General features: G+C 41.7%; 1 protein-coding gene across 4 annotated transcripts in view; it reads left to right on the top strand.

The window, feature by feature from the left end:
• Window positions 1-22,523, top strand: part of NEK10 (NIMA related kinase 10) — a 123,971-nt gene that overhangs the window by 63,950 nt on the left and 37,498 nt on the right. For all 4 annotated transcript variants that reach the window (XM_036332793.1, XM_036332791.1, XM_036332790.1 and 1 more), the window contains 3 exons: window positions 2,052-2,181; window positions 3,095-3,165; window positions 11,616-11,829. In XM_036332793.1, coding sequence (XP_036188686.1) covers window positions 2,052-2,181; window positions 3,095-3,165; window positions 11,616-11,829 — 415 coding nt within the window. The remainder of the gene's footprint in view (window positions 1-2,051; window positions 2,182-3,094; window positions 3,166-11,615; window positions 11,830-22,523) is intronic.

Here is a 22,523-nt window from a genome sequence, read left to right as displayed (position 1 = left end):
CCCCGAAGCCTGTGGAAAGGGGGCACGCCTGTGGGAAAGGGAGGAGTTTGTGGTCTCCAGTGAGAAGGAGGAGGAGATGTAATGGTGAGAAAAGTAAACCAAGTATACTCTATTCTTACAAGTGTTTTCCCCCCACATTGAGGAATTACCTTTTTTAAAAAAATATATTTTATTGGTTTTTTACAGAGAGGAAGGGAGAGGGATAGAGAATTAGAAACATCAATGAGAAAGATCCATCAGCTGCCTCCTGCACGCCCCCCTCACTGGGGATGCGCCTGCAACCAAGGTACATGCCCTTGACCGGAATCAAACCCAGGACCCTTCAGTCCGCAGGCCAACGCTCTATCCACTGAGCCAAACCAGTTCGGCGAGGAATTATCTTTTGAGGATAAATGAACTGTCTGCAGAGAAGTCCAGACGCTGCTGTGGAGAGTGACAGAAGAAGGGCCCTGGGTCCCTGGTGGGGCACAGAACATCTGCTTCATGAGTTCTTGGAAACAGAAAGCACATCTCTCGCGTTCTCAGTAGATAAAAACATGAGGAATTTGTCTGTGGGGAGCCAAGGGCACCTTCCTCTTGAGGACATTATTTCCTGTAAGGCATGTCTTTTTCAATGTGAGCTGATGGTCAGGTGTTCACAAGGGACACCTTTTTAGTTGCTTGGGACCAGCAGGATCCTGCAAACCACCCCGATTCCCCTTTTGCCATGTGATTGAATTCAAAAGCACCAAATATGACAATGCTTAGCTCAGGGACTAGAAGTCACACTTCCCTCTGCAAATACATAATGGGAATCTTACACCAGGAATTCCCCATAATAGCACAAGAATAGCGGCTCCTTGGTTATTCTTAGCAGTCCGTACTGAATTATACCTACTCTGTTCTGACATTGATTTATCAATATATTTAAACCTTAACTTACTGTCCAAGTTAACCATTGATCCCCACTCCATTAATTTAGAGGGCTTAGCACAGTCCTAAGTCTATGCTGTAGGACTGAATTATCAAGCTACTCTATTTGGGGTGTGTGGGTTTGACACTTTGCTGAGTTTCATTCTACAAATATGATAGAGGAAACTTCTATTAGTCCAAAATATCTAAGGGGACAACATTCCCATCCACATTAAAAAGAAAAAAAAGAGAAAAACATGTCAAACATGCCCCTCACAGCTTAACTTCGTTTAAAGGCTGTCAGCATCCTTGTCCAGATCGGAAATACAATTTCAGAGAAGCTGACATGATGGGTGTTGTCATTTCCTGCAACGTATTTAAATGTAGTTTTCCACCCATTTTATACATTAAGTTGAATAGCAAAGAAAAGTGCTGTATCAGTTAGTTTTTCCCATAAAAATGCTGCGTTAGAAACCACCGCAAAACCTTAATGGCATTCGACAACAAGCATTTACTGTCAGACTCACAGGCCTGGGTCTTCTGGGATGGTTCTGCTTCAGGCTGCAGGTTTATGGGTTGTCTGGGCCAGGTCTGCTCCACGTGTCTTATTATGGGCTCAAGCCGGAGAGGCAGCAGCTACCTGGGTAATCCTCTTCTAGAAGCTCCTAGAGGGACAAATGGAAGCCCTTGAACCTGTTTGGACTGAGACTTGATCTGGTGACGGTCCCTTCCACATGGCATTGGCCAGAGCCAGGCGGCGCAATCACAACCAGAGGCAGGAGTGGGTAACAAAGACTGCCTACTAAGAGGCCAGGGTGAGATGTACAAAACTTCCAGAACAGAAAAGAATGGGGGCCAGGGATTCCATCCACCACAGAGGGGTGGTGGTTTCTGGAAATAATAACTTCCCTGGACACCTGGTAGGCAGTGTTTATGGTCAGCTGGAGTCTAGTGCTTGAAATGAAATCGCTTGCTTGTGCTTGTGGTTCATCCAAGTCTGGGCGAATTCAAAGGTACTTTTTAATGCTTGTACTTGAAATACTGATAAGTAGTTTCACTTGTTTTCCCCTTGTATCTCCAACTATAGCTTAAAAATTGGACTTCTTTCTGAACTGACCTCTCCGCTTTTCAGTGTCATTAACATCCTCATTTTCGTTCAGCCCTGAGGTACTGAAGAGTGAGCCGTACGGGGAGAAGGCTGATGTCTGGGCTGCAGGCTGCATCCTGTACCAGATGGCGACGCTGAACCCCCCCTTCTACAGCTCCAACATGCTCTCCCTGGCTACAAAAGTAAGCAAGCGTGGGAGGCAACAGGGCCTCCTGCTGCTGACACTCCTTTTCTGCTTAAATAGAACCTTGTGACGTCACTAAAACTGTCAATTAACAGCAGGCATTGATTTTCCCCCCAAAATATGTTTTTATTGACTTTTAGAGAGAAGGGAAGGGAGAGGGATAGAGAGGTAGAAACATCGATGAGCTCAACCACTGAGCCACACCAGCCAGGCAGCAGGCATAGTTTTATTAACCACATGCTCCAGTTTATTTTTCCTCCTTTCTTCTAAATCTACACCATGTGCTATGGCACATTTTCCCCTATAATTGCCTTTATTTATAATCGAAAATTATAAAATGAATATATCAAATTACTTTTTGGTCTATTCTCTTTTTTTATTTAAATCTTTATTGAAAGTATTACATATGTCCCATTCCCCCCCCACCATTGACCCCTTCTAGCCCCCCCCCCCGCCCTTTTTCTCTGCACCCCCCACCCTCCAGGCCTTCACCACCCTATTGTCTGTGTCCATGGGTTATGCATATATGTACACAAATTCTTTAAATTCTTTGGTTGATCGCATCCACCTACCCACTTACCCCCACCTTCCCTTTGCAGTTTGGTCTGTTATTCTTAATTGAAGTTTGGATTACCCACGATCCAACATAACATAACATATTATATTATCCTCCACATCATTCATATGAATCTGAGGTTAACTTTAGCTCAGCTTGAAGAACATAATTCCAAGCTAAAGAACTATTTAATTGATGTCAATTTTGTATTTGTTGGATTGCTTTTGCTCCTGATTAGAATTTGTGCACAAAGTTACAATGCTTGCGGGGTAACTCTCGGGGGGTGGCCAAGCACTACTGCTCAAAAATATCAATGTCCCTTCGTTCCCGTCACTCCACTGCGTTTGTTTTGCAGATAGTGGAGGCGGTGTATGAGCCAGTGCCAGAAGGCATCTACTCTGAAAAAGTGACAGATACCATCAGCAGGTAATTAGGCTCCCAACTTTGAACATACAGGGATCCTCAAGAAATACCTCACATGTACAAGGATTTCCTTTGTAAATATTCATGCGGAGGGAGGGCTCCCAAATAATCTAAACCTAGAAAAGTATTTTGCATCATCAATAATAGTGACCATTTGAAAGCCATGAAATGTCCAGGAGGAAGTAGTACATTCACTTGAAATATTACACAACCACTAGACTAGAATGATGATTCTGAGTGCTTTGTTTCTACTTATAAGACACGTGTATTATGAACCTAAGTAGAGCAGGATGTAAAGTTGTTTATAAACTATGACAAAAGGCTTAAAAATATGGCATAAATGTGGAAAAAGGCTGGACAGGAATATATGAAATGGAAAAAGGTAATGTTAGATAAAATTATAAGCATTTTTCATTTCTGTTTTTAAATTAGTAATGTTGTATTGTATAATACATTTTCAAAGAAAGTTGGGAAGAATTTTTCTAGCTAGCAATATAGTAGGAGTTTAATGCAAGGCATTATCCCTTTGCAAAGTTCTGACCCCACAGGGCTTGTCCCAGCTGACCCCGCTCCTCTCCACTGCCACTTTTCCTCTTTTCTCTCCCTTTGGACCTTTGACCTTGCTGTTCCCTCTTTCTGGAACTCTCTTCGCTGAAGCATGCATGGCACAGGCCTTCACGTCCCTTGGGTTTCTGCTGAGCTGTCCTGTGTCAGGAAGCCAGCCCCACAGCCTTTCTGCACCCTCTCGTGCCCTTGCCTGCTCTCTAAAGCTCACAGCGCCTATCCCCCTGACGTGTTGTGCCTGTGTATGCGGACTTGTCTCTTTCTGTCCTCACCAGACTCCACAAGAGCAGGGACTTCTTCAGTTTAGCTCACAGCTGTTCCATGCCCAAAGCAATGACTGGCACGGTGTAGTAGACCCTTAACTAATTAAATACTGGTTGTACGAATAAATGACTCTCATTTATCTGGCTGATTGTTATTTCTGGACCATTTTAAGTACTTAAGTTGGCCCAAGATGACTTCTCTGCCCCATTGAGCTGAGTCAAATTCTCATTATTATGATGGAAACCTTAGAGTTACCTCCGATAGACTTTATCCATGCCCTGGATGGCCCGATTCCCGTCCAGCTTGCTTCTGTGTCTGCCCCAGGACTGAGCAGCATCTCTGGTGGGATGTCATAGACATATTACCGTGGCTGTGCCCCTTCCCCTTTGTCTCCCCTCCCAGCCCATTGTTTGGCAGTAATAGGCCCTCCTCACATGTTTGCAGGGTTATATCTGGAGTCTCTCCTTGTGCAGCGCAGTGCTGTCCTGCTGTACACTAAGAGCCTCAGGCCCAGCTCGGGCTGAGCTTCACTAACTACAGACTCTGAACAAACCATTTGACCACTCGTTCTGCATCTCTGTTTCCTCATTTAGTAAAATGGGGATCCTAGTAACACCAACTTCATCAGGCTGGTGTGCTGATTACACAGGGAATATATTGTTAATATTACAGGAAATGAGCTGAAACTCCTTCTTAAATCATCTGAATTCTGCATGTCTTGGATCGTGCCTTATTGCTAATGAATCCAGACAAATGTATTTAAGCTGCTCATCTTCACAGTTTGTCCCCGTTCTCTGCTATCTGTTTTTTGTGAAGTGCCTTAAAAATCCAAGCCTCCGGAGTTGTCAAGACAGGAGTACCAGACGTACTTGTTTTACTTCTCCTTTTCATAGGTATTTGATTGCCACAAGGAGCCGGGGAGGGGTAGTGCAGGGAAAAAGAACAGAGACATTATTCTGATTTTGTGGCACCGGGCAAACAGAACCATAATTTGCTTCTGACACGCTCCCCGGCTATTGGTACCCGTGCCTCTTGGGGCTAAGAGGCTGTGGCAGAGTCATAAATCAACATTGTCATGAAAAGGTTAAAAGCATCAGTAGGTTCTGGAATTAACTGAATTCATCTTCCTCCTCTTCCACTCATCTGAACATTCCCAGCCCCACTCCCCCCCCCCACCCCCCCCGTGCTGTGTGGGTAGCAATGGCAACTACTCATGGGCTCACTTCAAAGCCTGAATAAGATAATGCTTCTGATGCTCTCAGCACAGTGCCCAGCATATAGCAAGCACTCAATAAAACCAGCTATCGCTATTAATAACAATATTATGTGTGGAATTAAGTATATAAAACAAATTGTGATAAATGTGATGCAGGACAGTAAAGGGGCAATAAGAGATTACAGAAGAATTTGGCCTGGTCTGGAGATTTGAGGAAGATTACTATGAAGAAGGGATATGTAATCTGGACCTGTATAACTCTCAAATAGTAAACAGAGTAGAGAAAGCATTTCATAGACGGGCATCTGTGAAAGCTTTCCTGGGGGAATGAGCTTGTTAGTTTGAGGAACTGAAAGACATTGATGATGGAGCATGTTAAGTATGGGAGAGAATAATGAACACATGATTAGGGACTAGGGGGAGACCAGATTGACCAGATCCTGTAGGCCACAGTGAGAGTTTAGAATTTTTATCTCGAGTACTGAGGAGAGGACTAAAGGGCTATTAATAGTCTGGGCACAGTGAAAATTTCCTCCTTAGCACAGATCAGGGGGGACAGATTGGAGGAAAAGAGTGTGGAAGGGAGAGGAAGGCCCAGCTGCCCAGTGAGAGCTGATGGTGGCTTTGACCGGAGTGGGGTTGGTGTTGACGGAGAGAAGTGGAGTTGTTTCCTCTGTAGGCTGGAAACTGAGTCAACAAGTTTGGGGTACAGTCATGAGAGGATTAAAAAATGCTTTAGTTAACTGGGACAGTGTAGTGCCATTGAAAAAATGAAAGCAATTGAATTTGTTCTGTGGAACTTCAGAAAATGGAGCCAAGATCATGGAGAAGACAGTCCTAGGAGGCCAAGGTCAGTGCACCTTTAGGAAATAAGTGTCAGAATTAGAGGCTCACACCATGGAACAGGCTGCTGGGTGGGTAGTGTCACCGGAATGTTTAAGAGAATGAATGATCACTATTAAGAGATTCCAGATTAAATGTTTTTGAGGATAATTTTTATTCAAAATAATAAGATGCCATAAGAAGAACCGACAATTAGTTTTATAACTGACTATAAATTAAGATTGCAGCATGCATTCTGTAACAGATGTTGTTTTCATTTAAAGTTATTCAAGACTCATTGTCTGGGTTCACATCACAAATAAAGTTTTATCTTTAGAAAATTTGACTCACACACACAAAAAAAAAACAAAATCAGTCATGGGTTGCTTGCAGTCACATATTTAATTTGCTTTGGATTTTTAGACTTTAAAAATTTAGTTCCCAAAGAATTAGGGAACAAATTCAATTTCCTGTTTTCCTTGGGAAATTGGTACCAGGGACACATCAAGGCAGAAGTGTTCTTAATGATCATTTATGACTCAGGAAACCAGGCTCAGAGCCAGTCACTAGTACTGTTGTAGAGCTTTTGAAATACAAGACAACCATTGATGGGAAAATTCACTAGACTCATTCTTAATTTTCAACAAGGTGTTGTTTCTGATCATACATCTGCCGTACCATCTTCTCACTTTTACTTCCTGCATCTTGTCAACTAGAGCTCATACAGTTTGTTTTCCTGTTTGTTGAGGTAGTAGAAAGTGGTCATTGGAACCTTTTTTTTTTTTCTTAACAGGCTTTTAAATTAGGAAAATATCTTAGCAACCCTGAAGAGTTGGGGCAGAAAATAAATACATTTCATTACCAGCATTACTACTTTGATCTTGCAGTAGACTGTCAAGGGAGTATTGTCTGTTTACTTTTGAAAAAGGAAGAACATTTCTTATTATGCACAAAATATTCCAATTGCCTTATTTTTTGCTGTCTCTGCCTGGTTGCATAAGCTGGCCAGCCCTTTGTTTCCCAGGCAGTGGGGAGACTAACAGAGTTAATGTGTTCAGCTCTTCTGAGGACAAACTGATCGTTACATTTTTCACCCCACATTCAACTCTTTGCTTCTTTAAACATGAAACGAATACAACTTAACATTGCAGCCCTCTAATTCTTTCCCTCGGGTCTCAGTGCAGAGTGGGGACAAGGTGGGCAGGCTGATTGGAACATCCCAGATTTTTTTCTAGAATATGATTCCATGCTTACTCTACTCGAGAATCATCGAAGCATTGGGTTGCTCTTAAGAATTTCTGTGCACTCTCTACACAGGGAGACATTTCAAAGCAATGAAGCTAGACTAGAACTTCTGGTGGGAGATATACCTGGTAGTCTCAGTCTGTGGCCAAATAGTTTGGGTATGGACGGTAACTTCTTAAATGTTAGGTTAAGTTATTTAGTTATTTAGTTTATTCGTTTGTCCACTCACTTGCTGAGTTCCTCTTAGGACCCAGATTTCATTTTACATGCTGGGGGGAGATCATGGCGAAGGTGGACACATGTCACCCCCTCTCAAGAAATTTCCAGTTTCTAGTGGTGAAAGAGACCATTACAATACAATAATTATAGTTGTTTTAAGTACTTAAATATAGACAGCGCAGTGGGAGCATATCAAAGGGGGACAGTGAGTCTACCCCAGGGTGTTCTGAAAAGTCTTACTGATAGAGGCTTGCAAAAGAGTGGGATTTTGGTAAGCAGTTAATGGATGTGGTTTAGGAAGGGCAGATACCATCAGCAAAAAACAGATTCAAGCAGAAGGGATAAAATGAGCCAAGAAATGGGAGCATAGAAAAGCCACGGGCTATTTGGGAAAGTACCGGGAGGAGCATTTGTTGTGTTGCTGGGGCAGAGGGAGAAGAGGAGGCGAGGCGGTGGAGAGAGGTAAGGGACAGTTCAGGAGGGGCTTGTATGGCATGCTGGGAATTTTAATTTTGTCCAGTTGGGCCACTGAGGGGCTATTGAGCAGTTCTGAGCAGAGGAGTGATGTAATCTGTCGTGTAAGACTCCCTCTACGTTCTGCGTGGAGTAGGGTTCGGTATCTGAAAGAGGAGCCGCACAGCAAATGAGAGAAAAATGACACGAGATAATTTTGCAATATTGGGGGACCAGGCGGGCAAGTCCCGAAGGACTTCCACTGATGCTCAAGCCGCTTCGATCTTTTATTGCGGTCGGGGTAGCCTGAGGTAAGGGGATTTCAATGACACATGGATTAATAGGCAGGGTATCTGATTAGCTCATCAGTAGATGATTTCCTGGAATGGGTAGAGTTATATGATCAACAATAATCAACAAGGATCTACACAAGTATCTAAGGAATTAAGTGAACTAAGGTGGGGATGATGCTTTAGCTAGATTAACTGGGTGGTGTCTTAATTAACTAGGTGGTGCACAGCCCTGACCTTTGCTAGGACTTTCAAGCCCTGACCTTTACTAGGACTTTCAAGCCCTGACTTTTTCCAGGACTTTCAAGGGCTACTAGCTTTTGGGGGTCTCTGTCTAAACTCAGCTAGTGAAGACAATTAATGGACTCCGGCAGTAATCAGTTTTGGAATATTATTCTGTAGCATTTCGCCATATGGAGCAGAGGTGGGCAAGGGATGAGCATCCCACTTAGGAGATTATTTCAGTAGTCCAAGCAAGTGCTGATGAAATAGGCCAATGGCCCTGGGATCAGAGGGGAAGGATACAGAGTCAGAAATTAGTGAAAAGGCAGAAGCCACAGGACTTAGTGTTGGTTGAATGTGGGAGGGGATGGGAGAGAAATAAAGTTGTGGATTTTCTTTTCCATTTATTAGGCTTTTATAACGTGTCAGCACTTTAGAGGGCTGGCTTCATTTCATCACCATGCCAGCTTGATCTTATGGCGATACCATTTTACGGATGGGCTGTCTGAGGCTTAGAAGCGAAGTGTTGCCCAACATCAGAGGTAATGAAGGACGAGCCAGGATTTAAACCCCAGTGAGGTGGCTCAGAGCCTTCAGACCTAATTATGATGCTAAACTGTACCTCCTGGATGGCAAATGCAGGATGGGGAATAATTCTGGGAGAGAAGGGGACAGATAAATGCCAGAACAGAGGCCATGCTGGTTCCCATTTACCATAATATATAAGTATATAATTTGTAAAATTAGTTTATGTTGCCTTTTCAATTAAAAAACAGCAGATAATTAAACTGCCAATATTATGTTGAATTAGTTTAAAAATCTGCAGACTAAGAATTTAGAATATCTGCATTGATGAAAGGCTCAGTTGCTGGGAGCCTTTGTTTTTCCCCCCTCACATAGCAGTCATAACCAACACTAGGTGAACCAAACATTTTTTTTATGAGCTTTAATCCCTTTTGCTAATTAAGTGAGGGTAGAGGAAAAAGCCCATCTAGTTAGAAGGTGAACTTCAACACTTAGCTCCTTTTATGCTTATGAACAAAAGTAAGAAACTTGAACAGAAATTTGTCATCGCCGCACAAAGTCGGCTTCTGTGCTTATGACCAATGCATGGGGCCTCTGCACTCACATCAGTCCTATGCTCAGGGTAAGGGGCTGCATTCGAGGTCAACAATTGCGTCTTTGAATCGGTCTGTTGGGAGTGAAATATTATGGGACAAGAAGCATGTGTGTTGAGGGTTTGGGGCCTCAGCTCATGCTCCCTGCCTCCCTGGCATAGATTCTCAGCCATCTGCTCCAGTCCCCTGGACCTTTACCTGGCCTCCAGCTCCAGCTCCCTGTTTCTGCCCCATCATTGCTGCTGCCACCTACCTGCTGCGGGAGGCCTGTGTTCCACCTTTACCCTCCTCCCTGTGGGGTGTTGCTGAAGGTAAATAAGGAGGGGTCAGGATGGTTCATGTGCCCTGCTGTGTCTTGGGTCAAGGCCAAAAAGAGGTCATCCCTGACCAGCACCATGGCTGTGTTTGGAGGGTGATTCAGTGGGGGTCTCTTGCCCACCTCCAATCCAGGTACCAATTGCATCCTGCTGGCACAGAGGCTGCAATGTTTGGGGTCTCCCATCTACTACCAGGATGCTGGACTGTGGAAAGGGGAGATTGAGTTCCCACTTCCTGGGGCCCGTAGTTTCATTTTGTCCTGGGAACCACACAAATTATATAGCTGGCCCTATCTCCATGATCTCTCGCCTTCCTTTGTACATAATAAAGTTCATAGACTGAACTTTGTTAAATATGAATTCAGAAGATGTGTAAGTGTCGATCATAACCATAGTAGAAGCCAACTGCCTCAGAACTTAAAAACAAGTAGCATGAAATGGAATGTCTTAAACTCTGATTAAGATGTGTGTAGTTTGCTCATGGTTAATAAACTCAATAAGAAAGAATAATTAACATATTAGAATCTTATTTTGAAGAATAATTGTGTGTAATAATTCTTCAGTCTTGCCTGGAGACATCAGTATAGGCACAACTTGTATTAACTATGGGTTGCTAAATAGAATACAAGATGTGAAAATTAGATCTTTTTCTCAAAGTCCAAACAATTTAAATTTTACTGAAAAGCACAAATAACTTTAGTGAAGTTGGTGAATTTGAATTTAAAAATAGAGAAAATATTGCCTAGCAGATGTGGCTCAGTGGTTGAGCATTGACCTATGAACCAGGAAGATATGGTTTGATTCCTGGTCAGGGCACATACCTGGTCAGGGCACATATAGGGCTCAATTCCTAGTAGGGGGCATGCAAGGGGCAGCTGATCAATGATTCTCTCTCATCATTGATGTTTCTATCTCTCTCTCCTCTCTTCCTCTCTGAAATCAATACAAATATATTTTTAAAAATAGAGAAAATATTGTAGTGAGTTTCAGAAGCATTTAAGGATGCTAGCCAATGATCTTGACAACTGGTTCCCTGGGCACCTAGTGTTTAGCTGTGACATGAACAATATTTCCTCTAGTAGGCTGATTGATATTTCATACCTCCAACATCATAGAAAATATTAGTAAGCAATGTGTTAAATTAGCTACTTTAAAAAAATTTATTACAAACAATTTAAACCTCTTAAGTAACGGGTGCATGTTATATCTATGATCTCATGTTTTGAAAGACACTCACTAATTAGGTTTGTTAATATTTGCCACTGTACAGCTGGAAAAGGTCAACTTGTGACCCTCTCCCCGGAAACATTTCTTCCTTTGATGCATCAGGGGTGATCATTGGGGACTCTCTCATCAGTTTCTGCCTTTGTTTCACTGACCAGCGAGTTGGTGGCAATTTTAGAAAATAACCAGTTCACACAGGAGAAGATGATTCCATCCGCCTGTCCTGAGGCCCAAGGAGCAGCTTCATGCTCAGCCTGTAGCCCTTGCCTGCGGGTGCAGCTGCAAAGAGAACAGTGCTGTCTCCCTCCCCTCCCCAAACTTGTCAAATGCCTTTGGAAAAGTCTTGGATTCAAAACTACGCTTGATGTCCATCTCACCCTAGGTTCTATGGGTGCAGACACCATGGTGGATGCAGAGTGGAATTTAACCTTCACCTTCCAAGCCCCTTGGCTGGTGCTGATGTCGATCAGACTGTAGTAACGAACGAATCTTCTCTTAGGTGCCTCACTCCTGACGCAGAAGCCCGCCCAGATATTGTGGAAGTCAGCTCCATGATATCGGATGTCATGATGAAGTATTTAGATAGTTTGTCTACATCCCAGCTGGCCTTGGAGAAGAAACTGGAACGGGAACGGAGGCGCACACAGAGGTATTTTATGGAAGCCAACCGCAACGCCGTCACATGTCACCATGAGCTGGCCCCACTGTCTCAGGTAAGTGTGAATCTTTCAGTCTCTTTACGATGCACTCTAGTAGGTGCTCTAAGGTTGTTCACTCTGTCTTAAGGAATAACTCCTTTATTTTTTTCCTTTTTATTGAATTTATTGGGGTGACGGTGGTTAACAATATTATACAGGTTTCAGGTGCACAGTTCTACAACACATCATCTGTACACTGTATTGTGTGTTCACCACCCCAATAGTCTCCTTTCATCATCATTTATCCCCCCATACCCTCCTCCACCCCTCACTCTGGTAATCCCCACACCGTTGTCCTGGTCTGTGAGTTTGTTCTTCTTTGTGTATGTTTGTTCCCCCACGTCCCGCGTGCTTCAGGGTTCAGGATCTGGAGGAGGAGCTGCACACAAATGAAAGAGAAGAGACAAGAGATAATTTGAAAATACTTGGGGGCCAGGCGGGCAAGTCCAACTCAAGGGGAAGGACTTCCACCGGTGCCCAGGCCTCGCCAGCCTTTTATTCACTTTGGTTAAACATAAAGCCCTTAGTCAGGCAGGAAATTGCAGTAACAGGCAATCTTAAAAGGTCAGTAAATATTAGGAGGATTTACTCTGAGACTGTTTGATCAAGAAATAACTTAAGCCCCCATTATCAGGACTAAATGATCGGTGCATAGCTCAGGTCCTTGCCATGGGTTCAAGGGTCACAAGCATTCCGGGATCCTTGTTTGCACTTCTCTGCTAGTGAAGATAATGGGCTGCCTCCTGCACCTCCTGCATTCTTCCATCCAAGTACTAACCAGGCCCGACCCTGCTTAGCTTCCGAGATCAGACGAGATCGGGCGCGTTCAGGGTGGTGTGGCCGTAGACCTCCTGCATTCTTTTTTTGCTCTGTCCTCCTCCCTTCTCCCTCCGCCCCCCCCCCCCCCCCCGCTCCCCAAACACACACACACACACACACACACACACACACACACACACACACACACACAGCTGTCAGCATGCTCTCCTTTTAAGAGTCTCATGCTCTACTGACTGAGCTAGCCGGGCACCCCATGCTCTCCTTTCAGAAGGAAAGCCCACCCTGCTGTTCGGTGGGTTTGTCTTGACGTACTTGGAATCCGGGGGTTAAAGATTCAATGTAGTTTTTTTTGCAGGGAAACTCATCTTCATTGCCTTAGATGCTGATCCCAGCTGTAATTTCACAGAGGAATTCATGGCGATTCTCCAAGGCCTAGGTTTCTGTTTAGGAGCATATATCTTGGCGTTACAGCTCTTGCCAAACAGTCAGATCTTACACTCAGGGAATTAGAGTGCACTTCGATTGTTGTTTTGCTACCTGACTTTGTAAAAACTAGGCAACAATGAGAAACACACAGATGCCATGTTGCATTCAGAGTTAGTATTCCCAGTAAACTAAAATGCAAGGGAGTTAGCCGTTTCTATAGATCTTAAGTATCTGGGGCCTTCTGTTATGTTCTGCACTGCGAAGCTACTTGGCCAGTTTCCAATGGGATATAAACGAGTTGGTTTATATGAGATTCATGTAGCTGATAGGTGAAGTTAGTTTAAAATCTTACAGCAGAAATTCTCTTATCTTTAGCAAGACACCTTGAGAAAGACCATTTACTTTATTTAATTTTATTACTCAGCTTTTAAAAAAAAACTCTATTGTGGAAAATTTGATACATTTATGGAGGCAAAGAAAGTGCTTTGTGTACCCATCCTCGAGCCTTAACAATTTGCTGCTGTGGACCAGTCATGCATCATCTCTATGCTTACCCGCTACCCCCTCCCAAATCCAAGAGGCTGTATCATTTTAACTGGAAACCCAGCTGTCAGGCCATGACTGGGCAAAATAGAGGGAGAGACCTACACTCAAGGAGGGAGTCTTGAGGTTCTAGAAGTTCTTTACTCCTCTGTAAACCAGTCGGGAAATTTTACCAATTGCAGAGGGCACTAGGATTAAATAGATCAATGTGTTTGAATACTATGCAAATTAAAAAGTGGCATAAACTGTAAGATAGCATCAGTTATGAGCAATGCCCATGTTGAAGAAGAGTTTATTGATGCAAATTGTTAATCTAATACCAAAGGCCCATTACTTCTAAATCCACGTCTGTTACTCATGCGGTTAATAGACATTTATTGAGCACCTGTTCCTAGTTAGCCTCCAAGCCCTGCTGGCACCTTCAGTGTCAGGGACCACAGAGAAGTGCTTTACTTCAAAGCAGAGCTTACACTACTACTTTAAAGAGCAATGCATATCTTCTTTTGCATTATATGTAGGCATACTGGTGATTTTTCATTTCAAGATTAATCAGATGATAACTAGGAGGAAAAAATGCAGCTTTATGAAAGAACTGAGATGAAATCATTACATTTCATTAAAGACAGCATGCAGTTAATTGGCCTTATCCTCACTGGGTACCATCCTTATTTTTTAAAACTCACATCTACACCATTACTGGCAAAAGAATTTTAGTGTAAAATTGTTTCTTTTTTTCTTAAGCAGTATTGTGGTATTGTAATTGTTTCATTTCAAATATAGTGGCCTGTTCTCCCAGAGCAGCTAATCTCAACAATGCAATTACACAATCTAATGACAAATCCTAGTCAAAAGAAAGGCAAATTAGTGGGTTCAGTATAACTGTATGAATCCCCAGCACCAATAAAAAGATCTTCTTCGAAGTACTGAAATTTTGCAAATTAGCAGGTAAGCAAACAATGATAAGAAGCATTAAAGGCCCTTATCTCATGGTGGGAATGCTATTTACTTCCACATGTTAAATTATTCTGAACTATGAAAGTGTTCATTATGTGCTAGTAAAGACAAGAATTAACATAAGCCTCAAAAGCACAGAGAAGTCTTCACTAATAAGTTCATGCCTGTGTACTGTGGTTTATTTAGCTTTTATGAGAGAACCAAGACTTGCCTTTGGAAAATGTTATGATTTCTGTTCATAATTCAAAATAATCTATCTCAAGGAGAGCACAGAGTCAGGAATGGCAAGAATTCAGAAAAAACAATGAAGTGCAATTTTTACTTAAAAGTATAGTAATTAGCCCGGCTGGCATGGCTCAGTGGTTGAGCTTTGACCTATGAACCAGGAGGTCACAGTTTGATTCTGGGTCAGGGCACACTCCTGGGTTGCCAGTTTGTTCCCCAGTAGGGGACCCGATTCATATTTTCTTAATGCAAATTTTTTAAAATATGCTATTTGTTTACCTGAAAGTTTTGTTTTCATTATGCCAAATGTCATTTACAAATGCTGAGCACACAACTAAAGGTACGTGTCTGCATTCCTCTGCTTAGAGATTGAATAAGCCATGTGGAAAATGATGTATTTTAAAAGGACAATATTTTAGTGAACATCTTTGCTTTTATTGTGTGGTTAATTGTTGACTGAATTTCCCCCAAGGCTGTGAAAATGCAGCAAGGAATGATGCAGTGAAAGAAATATTAGGAAAAATCATGACTTGTTTTGGAAATGTTCTATATTTATTATGTTTTAAGAAAACAAAGCGATGCCTTATAGGTTCCCACACAGATATATATGCAATCCACCCCTTTCTATTTTTTTAATGCATAGTTTACATATAGTAAACTGTATAAATTTCAAGTGCTTAGTTTAATCACTTTTGACCATGCATAACTCCCACCCAAAACCAGATGCAGAACGTTTACATCACTTCAGAAAGTTCCCTCTGCCCTTTCTCACCCAATTCCTGGCCCGCAGATAGCCTGGGGTAATTTCCATCACTATAGATGACTTCTGCCTATTGTTTGACTTCATATAAAAATCAGACACATGCACTCTTGAGTGGCTAGCATCTTTCAGATGACATAATGTCTGTGAGATTCACCCATGTTGTTGTGTTTCGCAGTAATTGGGTCCTGCAGGGAAAAGGAGGATGGGGTTTCATGGAAAGCTTTATTGATGATGTAAAATTAATTGGGTTCCCCTCCAAGGTACTATCTTCTTCCATCTTGCCATGGAAGAAGTTCAGCAGGACTAGAATTAAGGCCACTGCCCCAAGTTTCTATTCCATATTCAAGTCCAGTCCAGCATCTGGCTGGCTTAGCTTGTGTTCCCAGCTGCAGTCCATTGCTTCAGGCCACATGGCAGACTAGTGCATGGGGGCATGTGGGCCATGGAGCTAGAGAGACAGGGGAGTAAGGGGAACAGAGCAAACAAGAGACAAGGAAGAGGGAACTCTTTGTCTGGGGGTTTTGCCCTTCCAAGATTTCCAGGCTTACATTGGGGTCCACCCTTCTTGCCAATGATCTTCCTCCCAGGCTAGACTGACAGGCCAGCACCTCCCCTACATCACTCCGACTTCACTGCACATGTGTCCATCTCCCCTTTGTTCCATCTCTTCCCCAGTGATTGGCAGGGAGCATGAAGCTGTAGCCTCCTGAGGAAGCTGCCCCATGACCATGCTTATAATGTTTGACCTCCCCTTTGCTCTCTTCCTTATTAATATTAATGAACTATCTAATTATGATGATAGCATTTTGATATAATTTTGTGACTAGAATAATGAAGAGATTGACCTTTTTTTTCCACATGGGTATTCAGTTCTTCAGACATAATTTCTTAAAATGCCTAGTCTTTCCCTATTCATTTTATTAGGCATTTTTGTTAAAAATCATTTGACAGCATATATGTGGACCTATCTCTGAACTCTTTTCTGTTATATTGTAGGTTTTTAATATGTTTTGAAATCAGTTGTGTATTTCCTCTGATTTTGTTCTTCTATGTCAAGTTTGATTTGACTGTTCTAGGTCTGTTGTATTTCCTTATTAATTTTAGAATCAGTTTGTCAATTTCTTTAAAAAAATCGTGCTGAAATTTTGATTTCTACCTGTTCTTGTACAACACTTTGAAAAAAATCATTATTATATTTCACTTATTCAACAAAATTTATTGAGCATCTGCTCTCTTCTGGGAATTATTCTTGTTTGATATTATAACAGTGAACAGAACAGTCAAAGAAATTCACCTTCATAGTTGGGGAAGGCAAATAATACATACAAAATAAATTTAAGTGTTATGGGCAAAAATTATAAGAAGGCAAGGTAATAGGAAGTGATTATTCATGTGGAAAGAGGCTATTTTAAATAGAGATATCGTGGAAAACCTCTATACTTCTGTGACATCTGAGAAGAGACCAGGATATATTAAAGGGATGAGTCATGCAAATATCTGGAGGCACAACACTGATAGCTGAGGAATCAGCAATGATCATGAGGTGATAGTGTTCCTGCCAAGTTCAAGGAGTGAGCAAGGAGGTCTGTGTGGCTGGAGTGGAGTGCAGCAAGGGGAGACTGTAGGAGATGAGGAGGCTATAAGTCCACAGTACAGACTTGAGTGATGTGAGTTTATTGAAAGAGAATGACATAATCTTTCAAAATGATATAGCAGGCTGCTGTGTAGTAATAGACTGCTGAGAGCCAAAAGTGGAAGCAGGGAAATTGGTTAGGAGGAGATTACGTCGGGACAGGCAAAAAATGATGTAGCTCTTTCCCTTGATTTCTAATTCTTTGTCTATTAGGTTTTTTTTTAATCAGTTTGGTATTTTAGAAAAACTTTTCTGTGCTGTTTTTAAGAAAGCCTTTTCTTTAGAATCTTACATCTTTTTTAAATATATATATATATATATATATATATATATATATATATATATACTAGGGGCCCGGTGCACGAAATTCGTGCACTGGGTGGGTGGGTGTGGGGGGAGTGTCCCTCAGCCCAGCCTGCCCCCTCTCACATACTGGGAGCCATCAGGCATTGACTCCCATCACCCTCCAATCGCAGGATTGGCCCCTTGCCCAATCTTAGTTGGCAGTTAATTTGCATATAGCCCTGATTAGCCAATGAAAACGGTTCGCCATACGCCAATTACCATTTTTCTCTTTTATTAGTGTAGATTTAAATATATTTTATTGATTTTTTTACAGAGAGGAAGGGAAAGGGATAGAGAGTTAGAAACATCGATGAGAGAGAAACATCTATCAGCTGCCTCCTGCACACTCCCTTCTGGTGATGTGCCCGCAACCAAGGTACATGTCTTTGACCGGAATGGAACCTGGGACTCTTGAGTCCGCAGGCTGATGCTCCACTGAGCCAAACCGGTTAGGGCTAAAATATATATTTTTTATTGACGTCAGAGAGGAAGGGAGAGGGAGAGAGAGATAGAAACATCAATGAGGAGAGAAAATCATTGGTCGGCTGCCTCCTGCACACTCTCTACTGGGGATCAAGCCTGCAACCCGGTCATGTGCCCTGACCCTAATCAAACCATGACCTCCTGATTCATAGGTCAGCACTCAGCCACTGAGCCACATCGGCCAGGCTCAATTTGGCATCTTGAGATTCTGTGCCAAGAATGCTGTTTAATAAGAATTAGACCCTTCCTTATGTAATCCTGAGTTAAAAATGGGACAGTAAGTGGGGCTCCAATTGCAGGTCTCATCTCTATTGGTAGCACCCATGTCTGATTTCATTCTGTTTAATGCCTTAAGCATTGCTGGTTTTCAATTACATTTCTTGTTTTTGAGCAATCCAAATTAGGATGTCTTAAAACTTGACTGCTTGATAATTCTCTGCACATTGTTTCTTCTACATGTTTAGTAGCATTGCCTGATCTGGCCTCTTTTGAAATGCTTTGGAAATATTAATAGGCATTCAGTTGTTTCCATCTGTCTGCAGTCTTGGAACAAAATGGTGGTCGGTAGTTGATGTAGACCATATTGTCTGTATTTTTAGTAAGTGATATTTTTAGATTATGACACTGTTCTTCCCCTCATCTTTATTATTATTATTATTATTATTATTATTATTATTATGTCTAGCAAATCTGTCTTTGAATTAGGAATACTAGGTTAGTTATGGGGTGGCAGGGAAACATTGCCAAACATGGTAAATTTGATTCTAGGATTTTAGACTGAATTATTATAATTAATTCATTTTCTAATTTTATTTAAGTTAGTGACAGTTCATTAGTATGTTCTTATGGGTTTAAGAAGTTCAGAGGATGTTGTGATCATAATTATGTGCATTTAATGATATTAAAGTGAAATGTTTAGCTTTGTATGAATATTTTTAACAAGTTCAAAACAAAAAAGTAATTAATATTCAAATGTGAAGAGACCATTTTCCTTTATTGTGTAATATTTGTAAATTTAGCTATTTTCAAGGCTCAAACTCTAGCTTTTCTGGTTTAAATTGAACATATCATTCTCGTATTTGATGTGTGGGGCATGGGAGAAGGGAAATGCTTTAAGATTTTATCAATGAAATTAAACATTATCCAAAGAACTTCGGAGCTAAAAGAGCTCCATCCTCCATATTGAGGGACCAGACTCCAGCCTTACTGCATCAGCCCACCTTTCTGTGATGGCAAAGCCAGGGTCCCAGCGCGCGTTCCTGGAAGGAGCCTCTCATTGCCCTTGCTGAGTGGACAGTCCACTCAGCTATGGCCGGGTCTATGTGGCCCCTTCAGCCATCTGACCACACTGGCTGACTTTTTAAATACTTTAAAATTCAGTAATTAAGTTTATGTACAGTGATATGCAGTTAATAATCTGTCTCCTGTTTTGAGTTTTCTTTAAAAAAAAATATGTTTATTGATGTCTGAGGGGAAGGGAGAGGGAGAGGGAGAGAGAGAGAGAAACATCAATGATGAGAGAGAATCATTGATTGATTGGCTGCCTCCTGCACGCCCACACTGGGAATCGAGCCCACAACCTAGGCATATGCCCTGACCGGGAATCAAACTGGGACCTTCTGGTTCTTAGGTCGACACCATGCCGGCTGGGCCTGTTTTGAATTTTCTTTGTGCTATCAGCCATGAAAAACATAAAACTTGGTTTGTCACCTAAAAGAGATCACCTCATCCTGGTGAATTTCTGTCAAGCACTGGATAACCCTAAATTCATGTATTTAAGGTCACAATTATTAATTGAATAAATGGAAGGAATGCAGTAAAGATATAACAAATAGAATATGAATATTTAGAACACAACATATATAGTGCATTCTTTATGGCTCTACAGTAAAGCTTCTACAGGATGTAGCTGGTGTTATGCTTTATATTTATTTCTTGTTTTTCTTTGTCTTGTTATAAAACTAACATTCTGGGCAATTTAAAAATATTGCACTAGTTTTAATAAACTAGGCTCTCTTAATTCTTTTCCTACTGCCACAGTTAATTTGGGCATTGCCAGTCTGTTACTGTTAGAATTGCTATTCAACTAAAAAATGTATTATGATCTGCTCCACACATAAACATTACATTATAATGAGCTAATCATAATTGTGTTTATATCAGCAATTGTGACAGGAAGTGGCTTCTCTAATGGTAATGACTACCACATCAACGATCATTTTATTGTAAAATGTCTATTGTCTTCTCCTTGCTGCCATATCAATACTCAGAATGTGTCCATCCATTCCTAGGAGATACAGATGCCAAAAAAATCTAAATTCACTCTCCTATTCCCAGAAAAACCCTAAGTAATTAGAAAGTACAAAAAATGACAGCAGTCAAATTCTATCCCCCAAGGTGTTCTCCCCGCTCTCCCTCCCCCAACTTGCTTTAATAGGTTTATGTACTTGCTGAGGCAACTTTTGAAAACATCTTAATGGCCTCAACTATTATGGCTAAAAATACGCGACCATGTCTGCCTTTGCCCAGTGCCTGCTGAGTTATAGGTGCTTGTTGTCATTGCTGGGCTGGTCATCTCTAAGACAGGTGCACTTACAGCCTTGTCTAAGCGCACAGAGGGAAAAGGAAGGGAGAAGTTCGCATCACCGAACAGTCCCTTCACCTCTCAGAAATGTCACAGTGTAGGACCCTGCAGAAAGGGGCAAGATTAAAAACATAGCAGTTACAAAATCTGCTCATCCTATAAGGGAATTCACCTGTTTTTCTAGCCCTTCTCTCCCGTTGATATCAACACAGCAACTACTTCTTGAGCATTTGCTATGTGCAAGGTATCCAGGGATTTAAAAGGGACTGAAATAGCCCAGAAGTCTTAAAGGAGTGAGTTGGATAATAATGTGAGTACTTAAATATCTACAAGCAAAAACTCTGGAAATCACACTTGGGAAAGTGTGTCTATAGTGGCATTTAGTTTATGGCACCTACAAATGTTGATAGGAGTTCCCTTTATCAGCATTTAAGCCAACACCCAATTACCCATGGATGCAATTTTGACAATTGCAAAGGACTTGATTTGCAACCCAACTGGTTCTTGGGTGTTGGTGGCAAGTCAGACCTCCTTAAGCCTGGAATAGCATACTAGAGCTGGAAGAAGAAGGATTTGTGGGATAGGACAGAAAAAGGAAGAGGGCCTGGAAAAGGTTGAGTGGGTTTTGCAGGCAAGGAAAATAAATATCGGGGGGCGGGGGGGAATCATGAGCCTGTCTCTGTAGCAAGCATTGCTCTTCACTGGAGTTGACTTGTGACTATGCAATCTGACACATTTCACAAGTAGATTTTTTCTCTTTTAATAAATGCACTCTTTTGCTTTCCTCTCATGCTCTTCAACTTGTACTTACCTTTCTTATGGCCTTTCTTCCTTTGTCTTTTCATCTTCCCGGTCTATGTCTTAGGGTCAGCATTGTTTAGCCCAACAGCCTAAGGTTTTAAACACTTACCACAAATTGTCACACACAATAAAGGTTTTAGGAACTGGGACTCAACTGAGTAAAGAAACAGTACTTTTTCCTGCTGAGTCATATGTGGTTCCTTTCCCTGTCTTTTTCTTAGAAAATGAAAAACTTTAATAAGTGATATTTTTAGATTATGACACTGTTCTTCCCCTCATCTTTATTAGTATTATTATGTCTAGCAAATCTGCCTTTGGATTAGCAATACCAAGATGATGGATTAGGAATTTAATGAGAGCAATCTTTCTTTTCCCCTTTATTCTTATTGAACTGTCAGATATAATCTTGCAGTTTCTAATACTTGCAGTTTAGGGAAATGTGGACTCACATGGCCAGATGGTAAGCTTGGGGCCTATCATAATAAAAACACTCACAGCAGTTGGAGGAGCCCGTGGCTAGCGAAGCTCTGTAGAGAGTATTGACTCCGGACAGTGGCCTGGGGTCCTAAGTAGTTTGAAGTCCCTTTGCTGTAGCTCATTTCTTAGGAGCCCTCATCTCTCTCTCTCCATGGCCTGGCTGTATCTGGTACTAATTACCCTTGAACTTTGAAGAAACTAAGCCTTACTTCCTTATTCTCTGTGGTGCTGAGAAGATGTGATAGCAGATCTTTTCAAAATAACTTAAGAGAACTCTCAGTTTAATTGATACATGTTGGTTCCTTATTACTGTATCTTTATTTTTTGTTGATATTTTTATTGATTTTTAGAGAGACAGGAAGGGAGAGGGAGAGAGAGAAAGAAACATTGATCAATGGGCTGCCTCCTGCATGCCCCCCCACCGGGGATGGAGCCACAACTTGGGCATGTGTCCTGACTGGGAATTGAACCAGCAACCCTTTGGTGCATGGGACGATGCCCAGCCAACTGAATCACACCAGCCAGGGCCTTAGTACTACATTTTCCCCACTGGCTTACACAGACCTTTGTGACTCAGCATCTTGCCACATCCATTTTTTTTTGATCCAATGATACCTTTATAAAAAAATTATATATATATAATTATATATAATTATAAAAACGAATTCTATGGCAAATCTACAGTTGGAGCCTCT

Source organism: Myotis myotis, unplaced genomic scaffold (genome assembly GCF_014108235.1).
Source record: "Myotis myotis isolate mMyoMyo1 unplaced genomic scaffold, mMyoMyo1.p scaffold_m19_p_13, whole genome shotgun sequence".
Lineage (NCBI taxonomy): Eukaryota > Metazoa > Chordata > Mammalia > Chiroptera > Vespertilionidae > Myotis > Myotis myotis.
The sequence above is the reverse complement of the archived record's forward strand: the minus strand, read 5'-3'. Positions and strand labels throughout refer to the sequence as shown.